General features: G+C 34.5%; 1 protein-coding gene across 1 annotated transcript in view; it reads right to left on the bottom strand.

Moving 5' to 3' along the window:
* Positions 1-4,723: 4,723 nt before the first annotated feature.
* The window catches only part of LRP1B (LDL receptor related protein 1B), a 1,553,318-nt gene continuing 1,537,622 nt past the window's right edge, over positions 4,724-20,419 (bottom strand). The window contains exons 87-91 of the mRNA XM_084892846.1: positions 19,667-19,743; positions 11,697-11,787; positions 10,638-10,782; positions 7,945-8,043; positions 4,724-6,356 (exon numbers count right to left, since the gene is read on the bottom strand). Of these exons, the coding sequence (XP_084748972.1) occupies positions 6,216-6,356; positions 7,945-8,043; positions 10,638-10,782; positions 11,697-11,787; positions 19,667-19,743 (553 nt within the window). The 3' untranslated portion in view covers positions 4,724-6,215. The remainder of the gene's footprint in view (positions 6,357-7,944; positions 8,044-10,637; positions 10,783-11,696; positions 11,788-19,666; positions 19,744-20,419) is intronic.

Consider the following 20,419-nt stretch of genomic DNA (forward strand, 5'->3'; position numbering starts at 1 on the left):
TGCATCATGGGTCAAATAATGACCCTCAGCACCAATGATGTATGTACCCTAATTTCAGGAGTCCATAAATGTGTTGCTTTACATGACAAAAGGGACTTTTTTTTTAAGATATAATTAAGGTTAAGGACCTTAAAATAAGATTATTATGTTATCCTGATTGCTCCACTCTTATCACATGGGCTCTGAAGCACAAGGATCCTCCCGTGGCTAGAGGCAGAGGAGGTCAAAGAAGGATAATTCAGTGAGATTACAAACGTGAGGGAGATACCATTATGGCTCTGAGATGTATGGGCCCACATTCTAGGACCAGAGAGATACATCTAGGAGCTAAGGATGGCGCTAGCTGATAGCCAGCAAGAAAACTGGAACCTCACATCTACAACTGCAAGAAATTGTATTGTGCTAGTACCATGAATGAGCCTGGGGGATTGTTTCTTCCCAAAGCTTCCTGATAAGAGTTCAGGTAGCCAACACCATCATTTCAGCCTTGTGGACCTGTCACAGAGAATCAAGTTAAGCCAGCTGAACTTGGGACCTAGAGAACCATAAGAGGAAATTCATGTATTATTTTAAGAGGCTAAATGCCTGTTAATTCAGTACAGCAGCAATAAAACCTCACCCAGAGAGAGACTGAGCACAGTGGAGGCCAGGTGTTCTCGCGCTGCAATTGTACAAAACGGTATGCTACAGGAGACGAGAAAGAGAGGTGGGAAGTGAGGATGCCTAGTGGGAAGGGAAGCAAGAGGTGTTTAATGAACCTTTAAAAACAACACCTGGGAGGAAGGGATAGGGCTACTAATCTCAGTGGGTGAGTTCTAAGTACTGTAGACTGGCTGTGGAAAGGGGAGAGACCAATGTTCCATCATATTGCACCAAGCATGTTAGTTAGAGTTAAGGAAGAAACTAAAGGATTATTTTATTTTATTTTAATTATTGAGTTTTTACAGAGAGGAAGGGAGAAGGATAGAAAGTTAAAAACATCGATGAGAGAGAAACATCGATCAGCTGCCTCCTGCACACCTCTCACTAGGGATGTGCCCACAATCAAGGTACATGCCCTTGACTGGAATTAAACCAGGGACCCTTGAGGGTCCGCAGGCTGATGCTCTATCCATTGAGCCAAACTGGTTTCGGTAGAAACTAAAGATTTTAAAAGGCATCTGACAAGAAACCCATGACTTTGTAATTTCAGATTTTCTCTAAGACCCTTAGGAAGGCCAAACATTTGATAAATCAGTAAGACACACAAGCCATTGAGAGTTTTTAGGTGAAATAGAGCTAAGTAAATCAAATAGACAGACAAACCATTGGTAATCTACCAGTGTTTTCTCTGATGAAATTGAGTTTCTGCTTAGGAAAAAATAAGAGGAGGGAAAGAAAGAGAGAGAGAAAGATAAATAGGGAGAGAGAGAGAGAGAGAGAGAGAGAGAGAGAGAGAGAGAGAGAGAGAGAGAAAGGAAGGAAGGAAGGAAGGGAGGGAGGGAGGGAAGGAGGGAGGGAGGGAGGGAGGGAGGGAGGGAGGAAGGAAGGAAGGAAGGAAGGAAGGAAGGAAGGAAGGAAGGAAAAGAAAGAAAGAAAGAAAGAAAGAAAGAAAGAAAGAAAGAAAGAAAGAAAGAAAGAAAGGAAGGAAGGAAGAAAGGAAGGAAGAAAGGACACATTTTAAGCATAGAATGTATCAAATAGGTCATCTTTAGTACCAATTTTTCTTTTAATTTTTTTTTTATCACTCTGGATACAAAAAATGATTGGATTCACTAGAAACTACTTTTCAGAGTAAATAAGAGTCACATAAGTATGATATCTACATGAAAAAGTTAAACTAGAGAACTTATTTCATTTATTTCTCTCTTTCTCTCTCAAGTGGGGGAAACTAGATACATGCACAATATGGAATAAAGTGCATATACCTGGGACTATGGATATGATGACACAAAAACTTCTTTTTTTCTGAATGAAATTTCTTCCATGTACTTTTAGTTATCTTTATATTTTTCTGGATACGTTAATGTTCTGGAAATGTTAACTCATCAATTGATTTGGCAGCAGAATTGAAAAATGAACCACGTTTGGCTCTTTTTGTTGTTCTACTACATTCAAAATAGACAAAAAAAATTGTGTGTTATATTACATGGTTGTCATCACAAAGATGTGTTTGAGGTTTTTTTTTTTTTTTTTTTCCTGCAGGCTATAATTAAAGGCTTCTAATTTAAATAATGACTCAAATCTACAATAAATTTAAATAGGTCACCTAATATTGAGAAAGTCATCCTTAAAAACTGACAATAACTAGAATGGGGCATAATGTGAAGAAAACTTCTTTCAACAAATGGTTATCTTTGTTGTTCTCAACTCTGCAGGATTCCTAGTCTGTTTCATTTTAATCTTTTTCTTATTAAATTATTATCTGTGTATGTACATATCTTATCATTCCCCCCCATTCATACCCTCCCTCCCCAGAGTTTTGTGTCCATTGGTGGTACTTATATGCATGTTTACAAGTCCTTCGGTTGATCATTTTAATCTTTTAAGAAAGAGTTGAATCTATAAATAATATTTATAATGTATTTTTAGGGGGACATAAGATTTTACATCCAGTGTCATTATGATGATATGGAGATAAAAGAGGATAAAGAAACATTAGCAATATATATGTTTTCTATTTCCTTTATCACATATGCCAATATTCCCTGTTAGGGATTTGGGAATTATGGGTATTTTGTGTTCTATACTAGTTCATTATAACAGCTGTAACATACATTGAGCATTGAATGTCTCCATATTTGAATCATTATAAAAATGGAAAGTAGCATTCCTAGAAGCAAAGTAAAAGCTTAAATCTCAACCTGAAGAACCAACAAAACAAGCATAATGAACTCAAACCAAACAAAATATTATCAAGATATAAAATGGCCACAAATAAAACACAATTACATAAATGAAAATGGCCCAATTTGTGTAAAGCCCTATCAGTTTCTAAACAGAACATTTTCCCTTAGTATTAACTTTTTATTACATAAGCAGTTTATTATTAACTCCTGTATCATCAGCATTAAAGAATTAAAATCAAAACTTGGGATGTAATGAATTTGATGATGAGGGGGGGGGGGGATATTGACTCAGCTGTTCCTGCTGACTGTCATTTACCAGTGGGAGACAGAACACAGCCCCAGATCATCAGTTCTTAGCAACAATGGTTTTATTCTTCAGAAGACATTTGGCAATGTCTGTGATTGGTTTTGGTTGTTGCAACTCTGAGGGATGCCAGTAGTAACTAATGGATAGAGGCAAGGAATCCCGCTAAGTATCTTACCCTTTAAAGAACAACAAAGAATCACCTGGCTCAAAATATTAGGAGGTTGATGAACCTACCTTTGAATGGAAAGGCATTTGGGTAAGAAGTAGAGTTTACCAAGAACCATTCATTTTTAGAAAATATGTCCGTTGAAGCCTGAATATACATTTTATTGAGTATTTTGGTGATGGCATGCATATAGAATGGTCACGAGTAGAAGGATTATGCACCTTAATTTCTAGCATTTATATAAATTTAGAAATTTGAAATAGGAAGTGCTAGAACAATATAAATAGAATACTTGGAAAAATGTTTTTGTCTTATAAAGACTAAATGCAAAGTAGTTGCAAACAGCTCTGAACTCTGAGGTGGTCTTGAATGAACCAGCCTGAGGTGGTGAAGCATAATGTTGAAATCAGGCCCATAAAAATGTAAATAGGGCCTGGGGGTTAAGAAAGGCATCCTAAGCTTTCTTGACAATGGCTTTAACTAGTTCTCTGCTGAGAATAAGATCACAGATGCCTGACCCAGAGTCTTGGTTGGTTTGTTGTATGTCACAAATGATTTGCTAGATAGTTATACTAATGTTAGCTGTATCAAGGTCATTCCAATATGTGAGCTCTGTTTCTTTCAAATAATAATGTTAGTTACAGTCATAAAGCTCTAATATAAAAAGGCTTCTTCAGATACATAACTCAGTGGCAGCACCAGTAAATCAGACCCTCATGTGCATTTCTAGTCTGATAGTCCAAGTGGGTACACCAATAACCATTCCACTTACCAATAAATGTCCAAACAACATCTAATGGAATCTGAGTGTTCCATAAAGTTCACTTTTTAGAATGAGAAGGGTCACTGAGAGCTTTGGCTTATTTCAACATGATTGTCATTGACTGTGTATGTAACCCATCTTTGAAACATGAAGTCTTAGATGAGCAGTATAAGACAGGAGGAAAGGAAAAAGTAAGGGAAATGTTTCTGATTCAAGAAGAAGGAAAGTGACTTCTCTACTGTGCTTTTAAAATGATGTAATAAAATTAATCTTACCCCAGAGAATATGTTCTAACGATATAATAAACATTATGTTTCCTGTTTACTAATATAATTTTCTAGGAACATTAAACTCCAAAAAGAGATAGGAATTTTCTTATTTTTAAAAACTACCCAACACACATACTTAAATATGTAGAATTTCATTTAAATAAGTCAGTCAACAATTTTTTTATAAAGTATTTAACACTTCATTGTAGAAACATAGGCAAAATGACTATTATAACCAAAATGAAAAATACTGTTCAATTTAAAAAATGTACTTAAACAAGAACCTGAAAAAGTTTATGATATGCATAACATTGTTCAAGCAAAATTGCACTAGTATTACATAAATCAATAGTTTATAAAGGCCTCCATATGGCAAAGTTTAGAAATAGGTAGTATGCATGCACATAGTACAACAAAAAGTCTCTTTATAAAACAGCAGTGTTTTTTTTTTTAATGCTTGTACAAAGGGATAAGAGCAACCACAAACATATTTCATCTGTTAGGTTAATACATTATGACAGCTAAAAGTCAGTCATGTCTATCAGAGGAACAAAAAGCCCTCCATACCTTGTGAATAAATCTTTTTGTGCCTTTAAAGATATTTGTATAAAAATGCTATCCTTTTTTTTAATACAACTTAAATAAATCATACTTGTTTCAATTAAAAATTGAAAACAAAGAAACAAGTGAATGGGGTCCATGTGTTTGTGCATAACCAAAAAGAAACCAGGGTACCAGGGAAACTGGTCAGCATTTATTCCCTCCACCTTCGATTATAGGCAGATAATTAATTATCCTATACCTGGGCAAATCCCTTAAGAATATATTTTTGATAGGGAAAATAATGAATTAGTCATACTGTATATTGAAAATATTTATCAATTACTCTATACCATAATGACTGTTTTGCTTCTTCTTTTTGACCTACAAAAGAAAATGCATTCACATAATTGAAGTTCTGTCATCAATTTGTGTGCTTATATATTATTCTTTAGTGTTCTGTGTGGTAAGGGGTTGGGTAACGCTTCCACAAACTGCACATGATTGGGAAGAAATTTCTTCGTTGTGAGCAACCAATACCCTGTTGTGCTCTAGGCTGGCTATTTGCCTCAGGACTGAGGGAGAACAAAAGGTCTTATCACATAGCAATGTATTTTTTTTCACTTTGGGTTATATTTTTGCTATGTTCTACCACCTAAATATAACTATTGGTTGCAGGGAGTATATGTTTAGTATATCTTATACAGTTGACTACATTTTGGAAAATGTAGTCACATGTGTTCATGCAAATTATTCATTTTATATATTTTCCAAGGGTTTCCTCAGAATTCTCATCTATCACTTGGCAATCTAAGGCTAATTTCAAAGCAGGAGATGCTGAACTTGTGAGGGCTATATATTTTCAGAAGTAGGAATCAATCTTAATAGGCGCAAAGAAGAGAGTTGACCTTTCAATCATTCTTTTACCAATTGAAACATAAAAGTAAAATGACATTGTATTACAGCTTTCAGATCATATAATGAAATAATGTAGAGACTCACTCTGTGGATTAAGTAGAACCAAAAAGTTCATATAAAATAGATTGCTCATATTCACACTACAAAGGAGTATGTTGTTCTTAATTTTAACAAATTTAAGGGGGTGTCATATCAGCAGCATTTTTGTAAATTGTACTGTAGTGCAGTTCTTGTGTCATAAAAATACCATACAAATGGTCAATCAATGGTCATCAGCAGAAAATAAAACTCAGAAAACAATTAACCAGGGAAAAGATAAAGAAAGAGGTAATGCTGATGCCAAAACAAGTATAATACTGTTGGAACATACAAAAGTAATCCTTATATTTTATACATTTTTACAGTATATAAAAGGCATCGCTGATTATGCCACTGTCTCTCTTATTCCAATCTCTATTTTCTTTGGAAGCAGTTCTTTCCTTTCGTCAACACTTCCTAAGGAGTTTCGACAATTTGGCCCATCCATGTATAATTTTGCATACACTGGATTGGAGTAATTTGTTGGCTGAAGGAGAGAAAAACAGGTAAGTATAATTTTATTATTAGTATTCACCACATTAATTAGCTATGATTTCAATGTAATTTAATTTGTGTGTATAGGCTTTTGTTGACGTTTGCATGGTATTAGATAAAATCACAATTGCATGTTTTTCAGGTAACTTGTGAACCTAATGGGAGCATCGACATAAATATTAAAGTTCCAGAGAAATCATTGTGAACTCTATTTTCACTGAGATTTTATTTAAAAGCATAAAAATGAAACTAATGTGTTATTTCTAGTCCATATGCTTTCCCTCCTTATTGCTGCTGCAGCAGCAGGAAAAATGTGTTTACAGAAAGTCATCTAATTGCTCAGTGCTGATAACTTTTCAATAGGAAGTTAAATGCAAGAAAACAAAGAAAAATAAAAATATGATACATTGGTGGAGTAGATTTTAAAATAAAGACAATATTTTTGCTTCAAACAGTCTCTATGTACTTATCACTGGAAATATTTTGTCGTCTTTCAAGGAATTGAGGAGTACCTAGTCATCTTAGATTGCACAGTTATTTAGAGCATGTTGAAGTAGAATTGAAACATGCAGAAATGGCCGAAACCGGTTTGGCTCAGTGGTAGAGCATCAGTCTGCGGACTGAAATGTCCCAGGTTCGATTCTGGTCAGGGGCATGTACGTTGGTTGCGGGCACATCCCCGGTAGTGGGTGTGCAAGAGGCAGCTGGTTGATGTTTCTCTCTCATCGACGTTTCTATCTCTCTATCTCTCTCCCTTCCTCTCGTAAAAAAAAAAAAAAATCAATAAAATATATTAAAAAAAAGAAACATGCAGAAATGATCCCTTTCATTTGAAAAAAGATATACTAATGTTCATATTTTACTAATTGCAATTTAACAACTAAAACTAATAGTTTTTAGTTTTTTCTATTTGTTTCCTTTGTCTTTCCAAAAGCAGAACATTACATCCTAGTTACAACAAAGAAACATTATAATCTTGGAGCCATGCAATTAACACAAATGATAAAAATGATAATGAAAAACAATTGATGAGAGACTTGATACCCTTATTTTTCCCTCTTCTAACATAAACTACATGACTTTAGACAAACTACTTTTCTCTAAAAGCTAGTTACTTAATTAAAGAAAAATAATGGCTTTATTAGACAATTTCTGATTTCTCAATATGAGGCCTTGTTTGTAGTATATTTTTATTTAATTGGATATCAACTTTGTACACATGAATAAAATATCTTAAAATATATAAATATTTGTTTAGATTATTCAGTTTAAATTTCTAGCTAGAGATTTCTAAGAATAGCAAAGACTCATGTTTATTGTTAAAGTTCTATAACATGTTCAAACTCAGCATAAAAAATATATTTCTACTTAATATCTTGCCTGAAATGATAACATGTATTACATGTAATCTTTCCTAGGCAGGATACATAACATAAGCCCCAATTTTAATGCTGCTTTCAAATCTCTTGGTTAATGAAAAACTCAATTAAGGGCAAACCTACCCAAATCTAGTAATAGCCTTTGATAATGAGAGGTTCTGTGATGGAATGGATATGAAATAATGAATGTGCTTCTCTCACCCCAGCAGTTAGTGGTCCTTTCAAATCAGAGTTTAAGTAGATGGGTGGCGCTGTGTGTGGAAGCTTGAAAGCACCGGACATGCCCCCTATATACCTGCCCTGTAGGCAAACAGAGAATTTTAGTTTCTCATCTAATAATGGAACTCTTTTCATTGACATAAACTCATGTTAAGTCATACGAATAACATAAAAATATTCATTAACCCTGGGGCATGAACAATATACCCATGATAGCTTTAATACTTTAAGGACTATTGCTATTAAATAGTTGATCAGTATGTTGACATTTCTATTATGTTCAGATTAATTTAATCCTCTGCAATGAAATCACATCTTTGCTAACAACTCTGTGAAAAATACACCAGCCTCCCTCACTTCAGGTTTGGTCAGTTGGAAAGTTTCTGACAGTAGCCCATTCTGGACACTCAAGTATCTGACATCTTCTAATTAAAAATTGAACACAACTGCATATGTTTACAGAAAAAAATATAAATTTAATATATCATAAAACAAACATCTATATTTTTAGATTTCTGTTAGTCTAAAGCAGATTAACTAGTAATTAAATTGGCTCACTAAGTCTTCATGTAAGAGTACTTCATGATACTTCTTGGAGGCTAAGGGTAGAATTAGCCAATCTGATGCACTCATACGCATAATAGAGTATTTATTGGTGACCCTCAAGGAAAAAAAAAACTAAATGAAAATTTTAAGAATATGAAAATTTTAATGAATATACCTATTTTAAAAATCTTAACTAGCAATTCTTAACAATGAATGATCACAAAATTTGGGACAAGGTCAAGGGTGTCAGGAAAACAATCTAAGGATTGAATGAATTTTGAGATAAAATCGGTAAATACTAATTTCCCTTTTTTGAACTCTTCAAACTATTCTGATTGCCTCCATAGGCAAGTCTTTTAAAAATAACTTCATTAACTATTTCATTTCTTTTGATTATAAGGTATTATTAAGTAGAAATTTTATCTATTTTCGAACAATAAGAATGATTTCTACCAAAATCTTCTTTATGTAATACAATTTATATATATATTTGGGTACCTCATAAATATGTCAAAGCATTGTAACAATGTGAGTACTATGAAAAACATTTTATCCTTAAGGTTCTTCCATGCTGCTGGCTCTCTGATTTTCAAAATTGTTTATCTGTATTAGGACTACCTATTATCTGCAGCTTTTAGGCAACAATTCATATTTATATTTCCAACATCAGGAGACAGCTAGAATCAACCATCTAGACACATTTAGTATAATTTTGGTCAACCAATCAGCAAATTGGTAAATAAATATTTATTGAATGTTATGTGCTAAGTATATTAAAAGGTATTTGAGGGGCACCGAAGCATAGTTTTAACTTCCTAGAGTAAATATGTAAACATTTTTAAATGGAATACTAAGAAGCTAGTTTCCTTAAGTGTTCAAAATCTTAGTTCTATCACATGATATAAAAATAATGGGGAAAATGAGAATTTTCCTTCTTATAAAAAGTATGCTTTAATATGTCCTCATTGGCTCATATTATATTTACAGGTACCATATTTTAATTTCTAAGAAAAATTAAAAGAATATGAGAAATCCATTATTTATGATGTCTTTCTCCTTTGAAGGTAAATTATCAAATAACAATATTCTCAGTGTATACACTCTTTAAATTTGAGGTAGCAAACAGTGAAACTTAAATTATAAGGATTTATTCATGAACAATTTCAAAGGTAGAAGTTGGTTACTTACCTAACAATTAATACTAACTATAAAACTATTCTTAATTAGGAACAATAACTTTAATACCCTTGGATTCAGAACTAGATTAAATGTATGGGACTTAATTCAACTTCTTTGAGAATAACTGTTGCTATGAATATAAAACCATTTGGACAGAAATTGATCACTGTGATTATTTGTAATACAAAGATATATTTTATACATAGTACCTTTACATATTAGAAAATACATATTCAACAAATTAATGGATAAGCTAAGAAAATAATATCCATAATATAAAATTTATGTTCTTAATTCATAGTAAAATATTCTATAATTATTATAAAAATATTCAGATAAAACAGTGAAGTGAATATTTGCAAGTTTATCTGGATATTTCTCTTAAAAGGTGCCAATAGGAACATACAATAATAAAAGCTTACAGAAACTTAATAAAAACACCTGTAGCTATTTAGACTATATAGATCAGTGAAATGTCTCAAAATACATTACAGTTAGAAAAATATTTTTCAAAAGTGATTTGATTATAAACAAATCCATGAACAATATTTACATGAGTCTGTAATTAAACACTATTAGAAATAAAGTACTTATTTTGACAATAAAGTACTGTATTTTTATTATTAAAAGTACTTCAGACAGTACTTTTAATTGGTCTGTATATTTAGATGTGTTGGTACCTCAACACATTTGAATGAAAGATGCTATTTTAAGTAAACTATACATGTTTCTAAATTAAGTGAATAAATAAGTACGTATTTTCCAAAACATGTTGTACTAATTTCATGCTTCAGTGAATGCAGTTCACAATCCTGTTTTTTTCTTTAGAAGAGACAATAACATTTAGTGCATCCTACCTAAACTTTGTTCAGAAAAAAAGAAACACTGTTGAAATTTAGAACCACTTTGCAGAGCTCAAGAGTGTCCGTGGTCATTGCCCATCATCTTACCTTTGTTGGATCTATCATAAAACCGGGATCTAAAAGACCTCCATCGTTGTGATCATGATCCATCTCATACATGTTGTAAGATGGATTGCCAATTTCTACGTTTATTCCTCCATTGATAATAGGTTGTCTTCTAATAGTTTTTGTCCTAGAATATGCAAACTTTGTTTAAGTATGAGTTTAAATATCATAATCATGGTATGTGAAACTATCATATTTATAGATTTATTTAATTATCTTAATATAACTAATGGTAAGTTCATAAAAATGCATTCAAAATCAAGTCACAGAGGAACAAAAATAGCAATGTGATGTTATTTTTTCAAATTATTTAGATTATTATTATTTTAGTCAGATTGAATAATAAAAAATGCCCTGGAACATATTCCTCCTAAGTACCTAGTTCCACATTAGTTGAAACTAAATATGCATGAATCAATTTTTTTTTTAATTCTAGTTTTTTTTCTTTTTAATGAAAATCATCCCTTTAAAAATTGATAAAAATTTTAAAATCAATTGTCTTCAACTCCCAAAGCCTCTTTTATATAATTCAAAAACTGCCTCACGCACTCTTGGCTTGTGTTGATAACCACAGACAACCCACTCCTTCTGGATATTTATAACTGCATATTCATCTATATTAAAATGACACTTCCAGTAACATATAAAATAAACAAATGGACCATTTCTGATACATAATGCATATTCAGTATCATTGTATTTACATTACTAATCTTTCATAATATAATATGATCCTTTTCAAAGACTCTTTAGTTTTCAAGGAAAAACTACCACATATGTAAAATCTACTAACGTTTTAATTAATATTTCCCCTTGTTAGTTTTATTAGAATATATGATTAGAGACGTTTCATCAACATTACATGGGAGAAGGGTTGTCTGAATTATAATCACAGGAAATGAAATAAAGGGATACAATTGTTTTAAAACAGGATTTTAGTTAAAATAATTTATATTTTAATGAACCAAAAAATTATCCATGTTTCAGTAACTATTTGTGCAATGTATTTATGAGCTGCTGGACTAGAACATCGCATCGTACCTTCTTTTTCGTTTACAAAGCACTAACCCAATTACCAAGGTGGTTACCAAAGTCACCAGGAGCACCAGCGGCACGATGATGGCAATGCTTCCTGAAAGAGAAATGAGTAAATCCATACACACATAAATAAAATAACGATTGATATAATTGAACACTTTATTACACCTAATCATTTGACCATTGACGTAAAGTAAAAGTAAAGCCTAGGCGAACTACCTGTAGTCCTAGTTCAGAAGTACACTATGAAACATCACTCTCCTATTAAATACTGGATCTGTTGGAAATGTTTCATCAGATATTGTTCACTTGTATGTTGCAGTTAAATATCTTCCTGTTGGAAATGCTGAATCACAGCATACACATTACTTGCAATGATGTACGTAAATGCTGGTAACTCCTTGTAAATTATGTATTTGCACAATTTTACTGGCCATACTACCACCCTCAGTTTTGTTCCTCTATCTATAAATACTCTGGCCAGGAGTACATTTGCCAAATCATATGGAAGCCTGGCAAAACAAAAGGGACCTCAGTGTTAAAATTGGATGGATACAGGCTTAGTATCAGTTCCACAACTTATGCAAAGTGAGACCTTAAATGGGTAATTTAAAATATGAGGCTTGACACATTGAATATTATTTAGCCACTGAAATATCAAATGATATATAAAAGTATTTTAAAATATGATATTAAACATAAAGTCAATTTAAAAAATGTTTTTGAGGCTTATGCTCTTCATCTATAAAACAGAGACAAGAAGACCTACACAAGGTCTGTTAGCTTAATTCAACAAAATAGGGGACAAGGGGGAATATTCTTCCTCAAGTTTCAGAATGGTTTTAATTGAACATATCTGGGAGATCTGACTTATGTTGCAAATTTGTCTTAGAGTGGAAAGGAGGAAGGCGGGGTGGGGGGAAAGGGAGTGCATGAGTGAGAGCTAGAGAAAGAGAGAAATTGAAAAATCAATGTGAGATACACATGGATTGATTGCATCTTGACCAGGGTAGGGATCAAACCTGCAAGGTATGTGCCCTTGCCTGGGAACTGAACCTGACACCCTTCTGTATGCAGGCCGAGGCTCTAGAAACACCGACAGTGGCCAGAGCAATGTGCCATTCGTCATGTACTAACAAGAATGATCTTAGGCTGTATCACTGATCTACAAGCTGGAATAAAAGATCTATGGAATAGGTCTTCAGAAGTGATCTGAGAAACTGAGTGTTAGTTTTTACACATCTGAGCATAGGGGAGAAGCAAAACGGAGAACCTCTGTCCTCTATGTCTAGGTTAGCAATAAGAGCAACAAATCGTTTCTTTTCATGAAGGCATCAATCTTAGTGATGCCGTGATCCACAGGAGGATATGTCTGGGGGTGTATGTCACTTATGCAGGAAGAACACTGAATGCAAGTGCCACGGACAACAGGAGAGTATTAAGTAGCTCTACCCAGTACCTGATGTTAACTTTCCACAGACAAACTTCTACTGCCCATGAGACAAAGGCTTCCTTCATTTGGTATAAGCATCTGGTTGATTCAATTAAGTTAGCCTAATCACTGGTTAAATGAAGAAATAAACCAGCAATGCAAAAGAAATTTAATGTGGGAATCTTGAATGATTCAGAAATAAAACTTCAAGAAATATTAAATATTTGAATTTACTTTTCAAGAACATGTGTGGCAGAAATGAATTGTGATACTAAGCACAATAAGCAGCTGCATAGGGACTTTAAAATAGAAATATAGATATGTTTTAATAGCTATAGCCAGAAAATATATGTGTGCCTCAGTCCATGGTGGAGATTCCTTACCAAAATACCAAAAATCTTTATTAAGGAGATGTCATGTATAAGAGAATACTTTAATATGAACATTAAAAAATAACTTGACTAAAACAACCAAATAACTCTCTCTTCCATGCAGAACAAGCAATAAACATGGCTTGCCTTCTTTAGACAGTTTATAGGATGCAAAACTCATTTTATTTTTTCATGTTGTTACCAGGATTATACAGCCAAGTGAGTATGATATTACATGGTTTTGGGAAAGTAAACTTGGGTTTGGGAAAGTAAAGTTTATATGAATGTGTAACTTAGTAGTAATTAGTAAAAGTAGAGAAGCTGGCAGATTGGATAGCAATTAACATTTGTTCACAAGTTGTAAATGCCAGTGAACAGCTGGTTTCTTCATAAACAATGACTTTAACTGATTGATCATGACTTTATAAATAGCCTTCCTTCATTACTTATCTTTTTTTCCTGCTAAAATTTATAATATGTTGGCACATATTAATCGTACCAATACTTGTTTTAAGGTATATAAAGTTACCTTCCCTTCAATGCAATTATATGTTATTTAGAAAATTGGATATTTGTCTACATAGGGTTTTTTATTCCTTTAAGGTAGGACTGTTAATTATTCATGCTAGCAAATAAATAACTTTTTCTTCTTTCTCCCATCACAGATGGCAGTTCCAATTCCTCATATTACAGCACTTTGTTTAAAGACCTGAATTTCTAATGTATTTATATAACCAAGCAAGGTAACGGCAATAATGCTTAATGTAGCCATTAAATAATGCAGGGTAGCAGTTTGGCACTGTATAAAAATGTAAAATAGTTGATATTGATGGAAACAGTTGGCAACCACATGTATTTTGGGGCTCATAAGATAGATATATATCAAATTAGGTATATATTTTTAAATAGAATATATAGCAGTAAATGTCATAGTGCAACATATGACAATTTATATTTCAGGAGATTTTTAAAGAGTGGATTTTCTAAAATGATTTCAAAAAGCAGATTCTATTGGTGGATTTTCTAAAATGATTTCAAAAAGCAGATTCTATACTATTAATGGGCTATCTCAAAGACCTTCTCATGTAAAATAGAACGAGTCTTTCTTGGCCTCATTGGTCTGAAGCCTCATCATCCAATACTTTTCTATTAGGAAAAAACCTGCATTATTAAATCGTTATGCTGTAAAGACATCTTCCCTGAGACACGCAGCACAGCACAGCAGCTGAGATGATAAATTCTGCAGCCAGGCTAACTCTGGTCACACCTTGGATTACTAACTATAGGACATTAGGAAGATTATTTATCCTTGTCTCAGTTTACACACATATACAAAGAGTGTCATCATTAACAACTACCTCATAGTCATTAGTGTGAATAAGATTATGTTTATTACATAGAAAGTGCTACATACAGATTTATTAATTCATTAAAATAAATGGCCACCGAACTCTGTGTATGCCTCTGGTTTGCATGTTTTACAGTATATTGCAGAAATTAGTTTTTTTTGTCTTTCAGATAACACAGTCCCTAGGACATCACAGGGACTATACAATTGATTTTTATTTTAACAAACATATTTTAAGTGTTGCTATGTCCCACACCCTCGGCATGCACTCTGCTTTGCACTGGGGATACGGATGTCCCTGCTCTCACACTGTTTAACACAGCTTAGAAGAGGACAGAGAAGTGCGTTTATCTAACTTGGTGTGGTAAGTGCTTCCCTAGGGAAAGTCTCATTGCTCTGGAAATATAAAGAAGGATCCAACTAGATCCAGAATAGAGGAGGATTGCTGTGCCTTTGAGACCTTCCAGTGAGTCCTCCTTTGATTCATGGAAGAGAATGCAGGTCAAAGGGAGGAGGAGATACTGAACTAATCTAGGAAGAGAAATGCGGAGGCCTGGAGGAGGAAAGATTACAGAACAACAGTCTTGCTGAAGTGCAGAACAGAGAAGGGTGAAGATGCGGCCATAGAGGACAGCGAAGGGGTGTGCTGAAGAGCCACGTAAGCCTTGTCAATGATCCAGGCATCGTACTGCTTAAAAAAACAGGTGAGGCTCTAGCTGGTTTGGCTCAGCAGATAGAGCACGCATCTGAGGACTGAAGAGCCCCAGGTTTGATTCCAGTCAAGGGCATATGCCAGGGTTGCCAGCTCCATCCCCAGTGAGTGAGGTGCAGAAGGCAGCTGGTCAATGGTTCTCTCTCATCATTGATGCTTCTATCTCTCCCTCTCCTTTCCTCTCTGAAATCAATAAAAAATAAAAATAATTTTTTAAAAAAGGGTGAGGTTGAAGAACACTTAGGAACTGATATCTACTGAATATATTGTTTGACTTGACTTTAGAGAGAAGAAACATTAAGAGCAACACTTACGTGTTGCTTGAGGAACCAGATAGATTTTTTTTTAAATAAACTATTACTATATATAGGAAGGCAAAACAAGGTGCATGGAATTGCCTGGTTGAGTGGAAGAAGATGATGAGATCATTTTGGAATATATAGAGCCTAAAATTCCTGTGAATATAGATATAGATATAGATTAGATATAGATATAGATATAGATATAGATATAGATATAGATATAGATATAGATATAGAATGATACATATATCAATGTGCAGTGGGATATATATCTCAAATTCAGGAAAAAAAAGAGCCAGGATTGAGGATAGTAATTCAGTGGTAATCAGCATAACTAAGATAGGAATTATTGATTGCCAAGAAAGAGTCTAAGTAGTGATAAGAAGAGTGTGAATTAATCAGAGGAGAGGAAAACAGCATCTTACTAAGATGACATTGCCACATCAAGAGGGGTAAGAGGGAAACCAGAAGAATTGCATTATGGAGGCCAAAAGAAGAGAACCTTTTGCTTATTGGTTGCATTTATCATAGAAAATATAAATGTAAGTTATACCGCCACAACTGACTTCTTTTGACATGTTGCTATATTTTCTCTTAAGTTTATATATATATATATAAATTAGAGGCCCAGTGCAGGAATTCATGCAAGGGTGGGGTCTGGCCAGCCCATCCCGATTGGGGCCAATTGGGCTGGGCCAGCAGTGGGGACAAGGTGTGGGAGGTTGGTTGCCTGGCCGGCCCCACCCCTGATCAGGGTGGGGGGCGATCAGGGGTTGGGGCAGCCAGGGAGAGGGGCGGGGGACGGTTGGCAGGCTGACCCTGTCCCCTGGTCAAACTCCTAGTTGAACTCCCAGTTGAGGGGACAATTTACATATTATCATTTTATTATATAAGATGTGAGTGTATATATACTTTTTATGATTATGATGCCTTCTCCATAAGCACTTTCATAAATTGTAATGTTAAAAATCCCAATGAAGTTAGTTCTTGCTTTGGTAGCATATGTACTAAAAAAAATTCATGAAGGAAATCTCCCATTCCTAACTAAGTGAAGGTGGTCCTTCTCCTGACCTCCTGACCTTCATCTTGGTTCTGCATATTCATCTTCACTGTGTACTGCTGTCCCCTTGGTACCAGAACACTGGCTCTATCACTTGAATGTGTCTCCCATTCCAGGGCTTTTAAAGCTGCCCTTCCATGGGTTTGAAACCCCATGAGCCACTCTTCTTTTCAATCCTTCACGTTTCAGTTTAATTAGCATCATCTCAGAGAAGTGACTTCTGACCTCAGTTCTCCCCTGCCATTCTCCATACTTTGCCCTCTTTGGCTTCCTTCACAGAATCAACAGTTTATGGCTGTTTGCCCTCTAGAACCTCAGCTTCATGAGAAGAGGCACTGTGTCTGTTTTACCTATTGAACTACCTCTGAAAGCTAGTCCAGTCCGTGGCACTTAGAGGCTTGACAAATATTTGCTTTGGAAGAATTAGGACAAACGCATTATTTTGTTGCACTTTTGAGTTCTCTATATATATTTGCAATTTTATGATTCTTTGGTATCATATAATTTCCTGTTTTTAAAACATGAAGGTATAAAAGAGATAAGGGCAAAGTAAAAAAAGAGGAGACACAATCCTTAATGGATATATTTCTGTCGTTACTATAGTAAAATACATCTCCAATGCCCCACAAATGCTGAGTATATTTTTATGCTCTTTAATTTTAGCATATACAAATAGCATAAATCAAACATTGAATATCTACTCCAAACTTGTAAAATTAAAATAGGGATGTATAATGAATATTTTATCATCCTTAGTTTAATATTCTTCAAAGTAACTCCAGAAGAGTAAGATGAGCTTTTTCAAGTGGAACCTAAGCAGTCGTAGGATACTAATCTGCTTAATTCCACAAGCTAAGTTTTAGATGCTTTAACAGTAATGGCCAGAAAGCATCAGTATGATTACTCATAGGTGGTTAAGAAAGCTGTGCATCAATTAGGAAGGTAAATCTGAGTGCCAGTTGGCAGTAGTTAGTCCGACAGAAGCAGTACATTCTCAATTATTCTGAGGTCCAGTGATTATGGAATCCTTCACTGTAAGCAGAAATGCAGATTTAAAAACGCACCCTGAAGTATCCATCTTTCTTATTGGACAAATGACTCCTGCACAAGTTCAGGGAATATTCACAACCATCCAAAACTACTGCACTTCACTACAGAATAAAAATTACCCTCCTACCCTAGGAAGATCAGTTTATCTCTTTTCAGACTTATTAAGGCAAATTTCTCAAAGTGTAAATGTCTCATGATAAGTACTTTCTAATAGAGTCATTATTTCATCAATTTTGTTCATATCTGAGATAATATGACACTTACGTAGCTAATAACCCTTTCAATATGCATTGGTATTTCCATTATATTCAATGACCTTAGTGAACAAAGGGAGCTAGAATCTTTGGGAAAAGGTTTACAACTTCTTGCAACTCCTCCTCCTATGTTCCCTGATTTATCACTGTAACATGTAATTAGAGGCATCTCATTATAATACAGATTGTTGCCTAAGGAAACAGTTGGAGACAGCACCCTCCAATAAAAAAAATCTGGCATGCTTCTCCTCCATACCATTTTTTAAGTGTATTTTTATTGATTTCAGAGAGAAAGGGAGAGGGAGAAAGAGAGAGAAATATCAATGATGGGAGAGAACCATTGATGGCTGCCTCTTGCACTCCCCCCAATGGAAATGGACCTCGCAACCTGGGCACATGCCCTTACCCTGAATCAAACCTGGGACCCTTCAGTCAGCAGGCTGGAGCTCTAGTCACTGCCACTGAGCCAAACCACCTAGGGCCTACATACCATTTTCCAAACACTAGACTTTTCAGTTTGGATGGACCTTATATATAAATTGAAATTCAATTGACAATATTCTCCCTCCCCTCCCCTCCCTTATCTTCCTCTCCTCTCCCATCCCCTCCCCCTCCCCTTCCTCCTCTCCTTCTGTCCCCTTCCCTCTCCTTCCTTTTCCTTTCCTTCTTTTTCCTTTCCTTTCTTCCTTCCTCCCTCTCTCCCCCGCTCTTTTTTCTTTTCAGAGTTGTATCAGTATTTTAAGTTTTTTTGACTTTCTAAAAGGCGCAGTACTTCACTTATCTTAGATAACTGAGAAATTACCATGACAGAAATGCTGAAATACCTTGTCATAATTTTCAACTTACAAACCCAGTGTGTTCTACAGATTGGTAATTTAAAATTAATTCTTTATTTTAAAATGCCGCCCTCCTGTAGCTCCCCTCCCTCGTAGCTTGCTTCCCTGTCCCCTCCTGTAGCTTTCTATCCCCTGCTTGTAGGTAGCTTGCTTCCCCACCCTCCTGTTGATCAACGATCTGGTCATTACATGGTTGGTCTTTATACTTCAAGGCATAACAACCATTTGCATATTATATCTTTATTATGTGCATAACCCATGGACACAGACAAGAGTGAGTGTGGTGAAGGCTTGGGTTCAAGTGCGGGCTCGAAAAGGTCAATTGGGGGAAAAGAGGAGATCTGTAATACTTTCAACAATAAGTATGAGAGAGAGAGAGAGAGAGAGAGCGAGAGAGAGAGAGAGAGAGAGAGAGAGAGAACGAGCACATAAATGCTGGGTCCTGTCAGGTGAGAACTCTGAATTCATCTTCTAAAAGGTACCAGGATAGCAGAGAATCTTTTTGCAAACCTTCATAAAAGAGATTTTCCCAGATTCAACTCCCCTAACAAAGGCATAAAAATGATTTATATACTAAAACATTCAAGATATGAATCTAAGGAACTTACTTGTGCTGATATGATCAGACTTGCTGCTCTTTGGGGCTTGTCTCTCACACTGTGTGCCTGACCAGTTGGTGGAGCATCTAGAAATATTAAAAAAGAATCAGTGAATAATAACCTCAAAGTCTGTCAATTGGGTAACTTTAACCAAATGGAATGGAAGAGCCAGCCATCACAGATTAATGGATATTAGGGAGAGATATCTGCTAATTTCCTGTATATTGTCAGAATGCTGAAGATAACTTCAGTTGGACTTCACATGTTTAAATATTTTTTAAAGTTTAGTTTTATAGGTAGTAATTTTCTTTATTTTATGCTAACCTAAAATTGTCATATTTTTATAGCAAAAATGGAAATCTTAATTAAAAATTGGGAATTAATTTGAGAAATACTGAAAATTATAAATAGCCAATATAAAAATTGAGCTTGCCTGTCAAACAGATCCTCCTTTATTAAATTTCTGTGATTGAAAAAGTTGGTTTTTTTTTTTCTGGTTGTTCTGAGTCCAAAGTGGAACAAGCTATCAATGAAGCTGCAGAATGTTTACTCTCTTAAGCAGAGAAAGTAGAGTAATTTCCCATTTAAAAATCATATTTTTATTACTATCATACTTCTATTACAATATAAAAAATATGCCCATGCTTTTATTGTCTTCCTTAAGTAGGCATCTTGACACTGAGATGAGAAGTCTAGCAGAGGATTAAAATAATAGATAAGTTTAAAATCCATTATTTAAACATAAATCACAACCATATAATT

The sequence above is a fragment of the Pipistrellus hanaki genome (assembly GCF_964339955.1).
Source record: "Pipistrellus hanaki genome assembly, chromosome: 8".
Classification (NCBI taxonomy): Eukaryota; Metazoa; Chordata; class Mammalia; order Chiroptera; family Vespertilionidae; genus Pipistrellus; species Pipistrellus hanaki.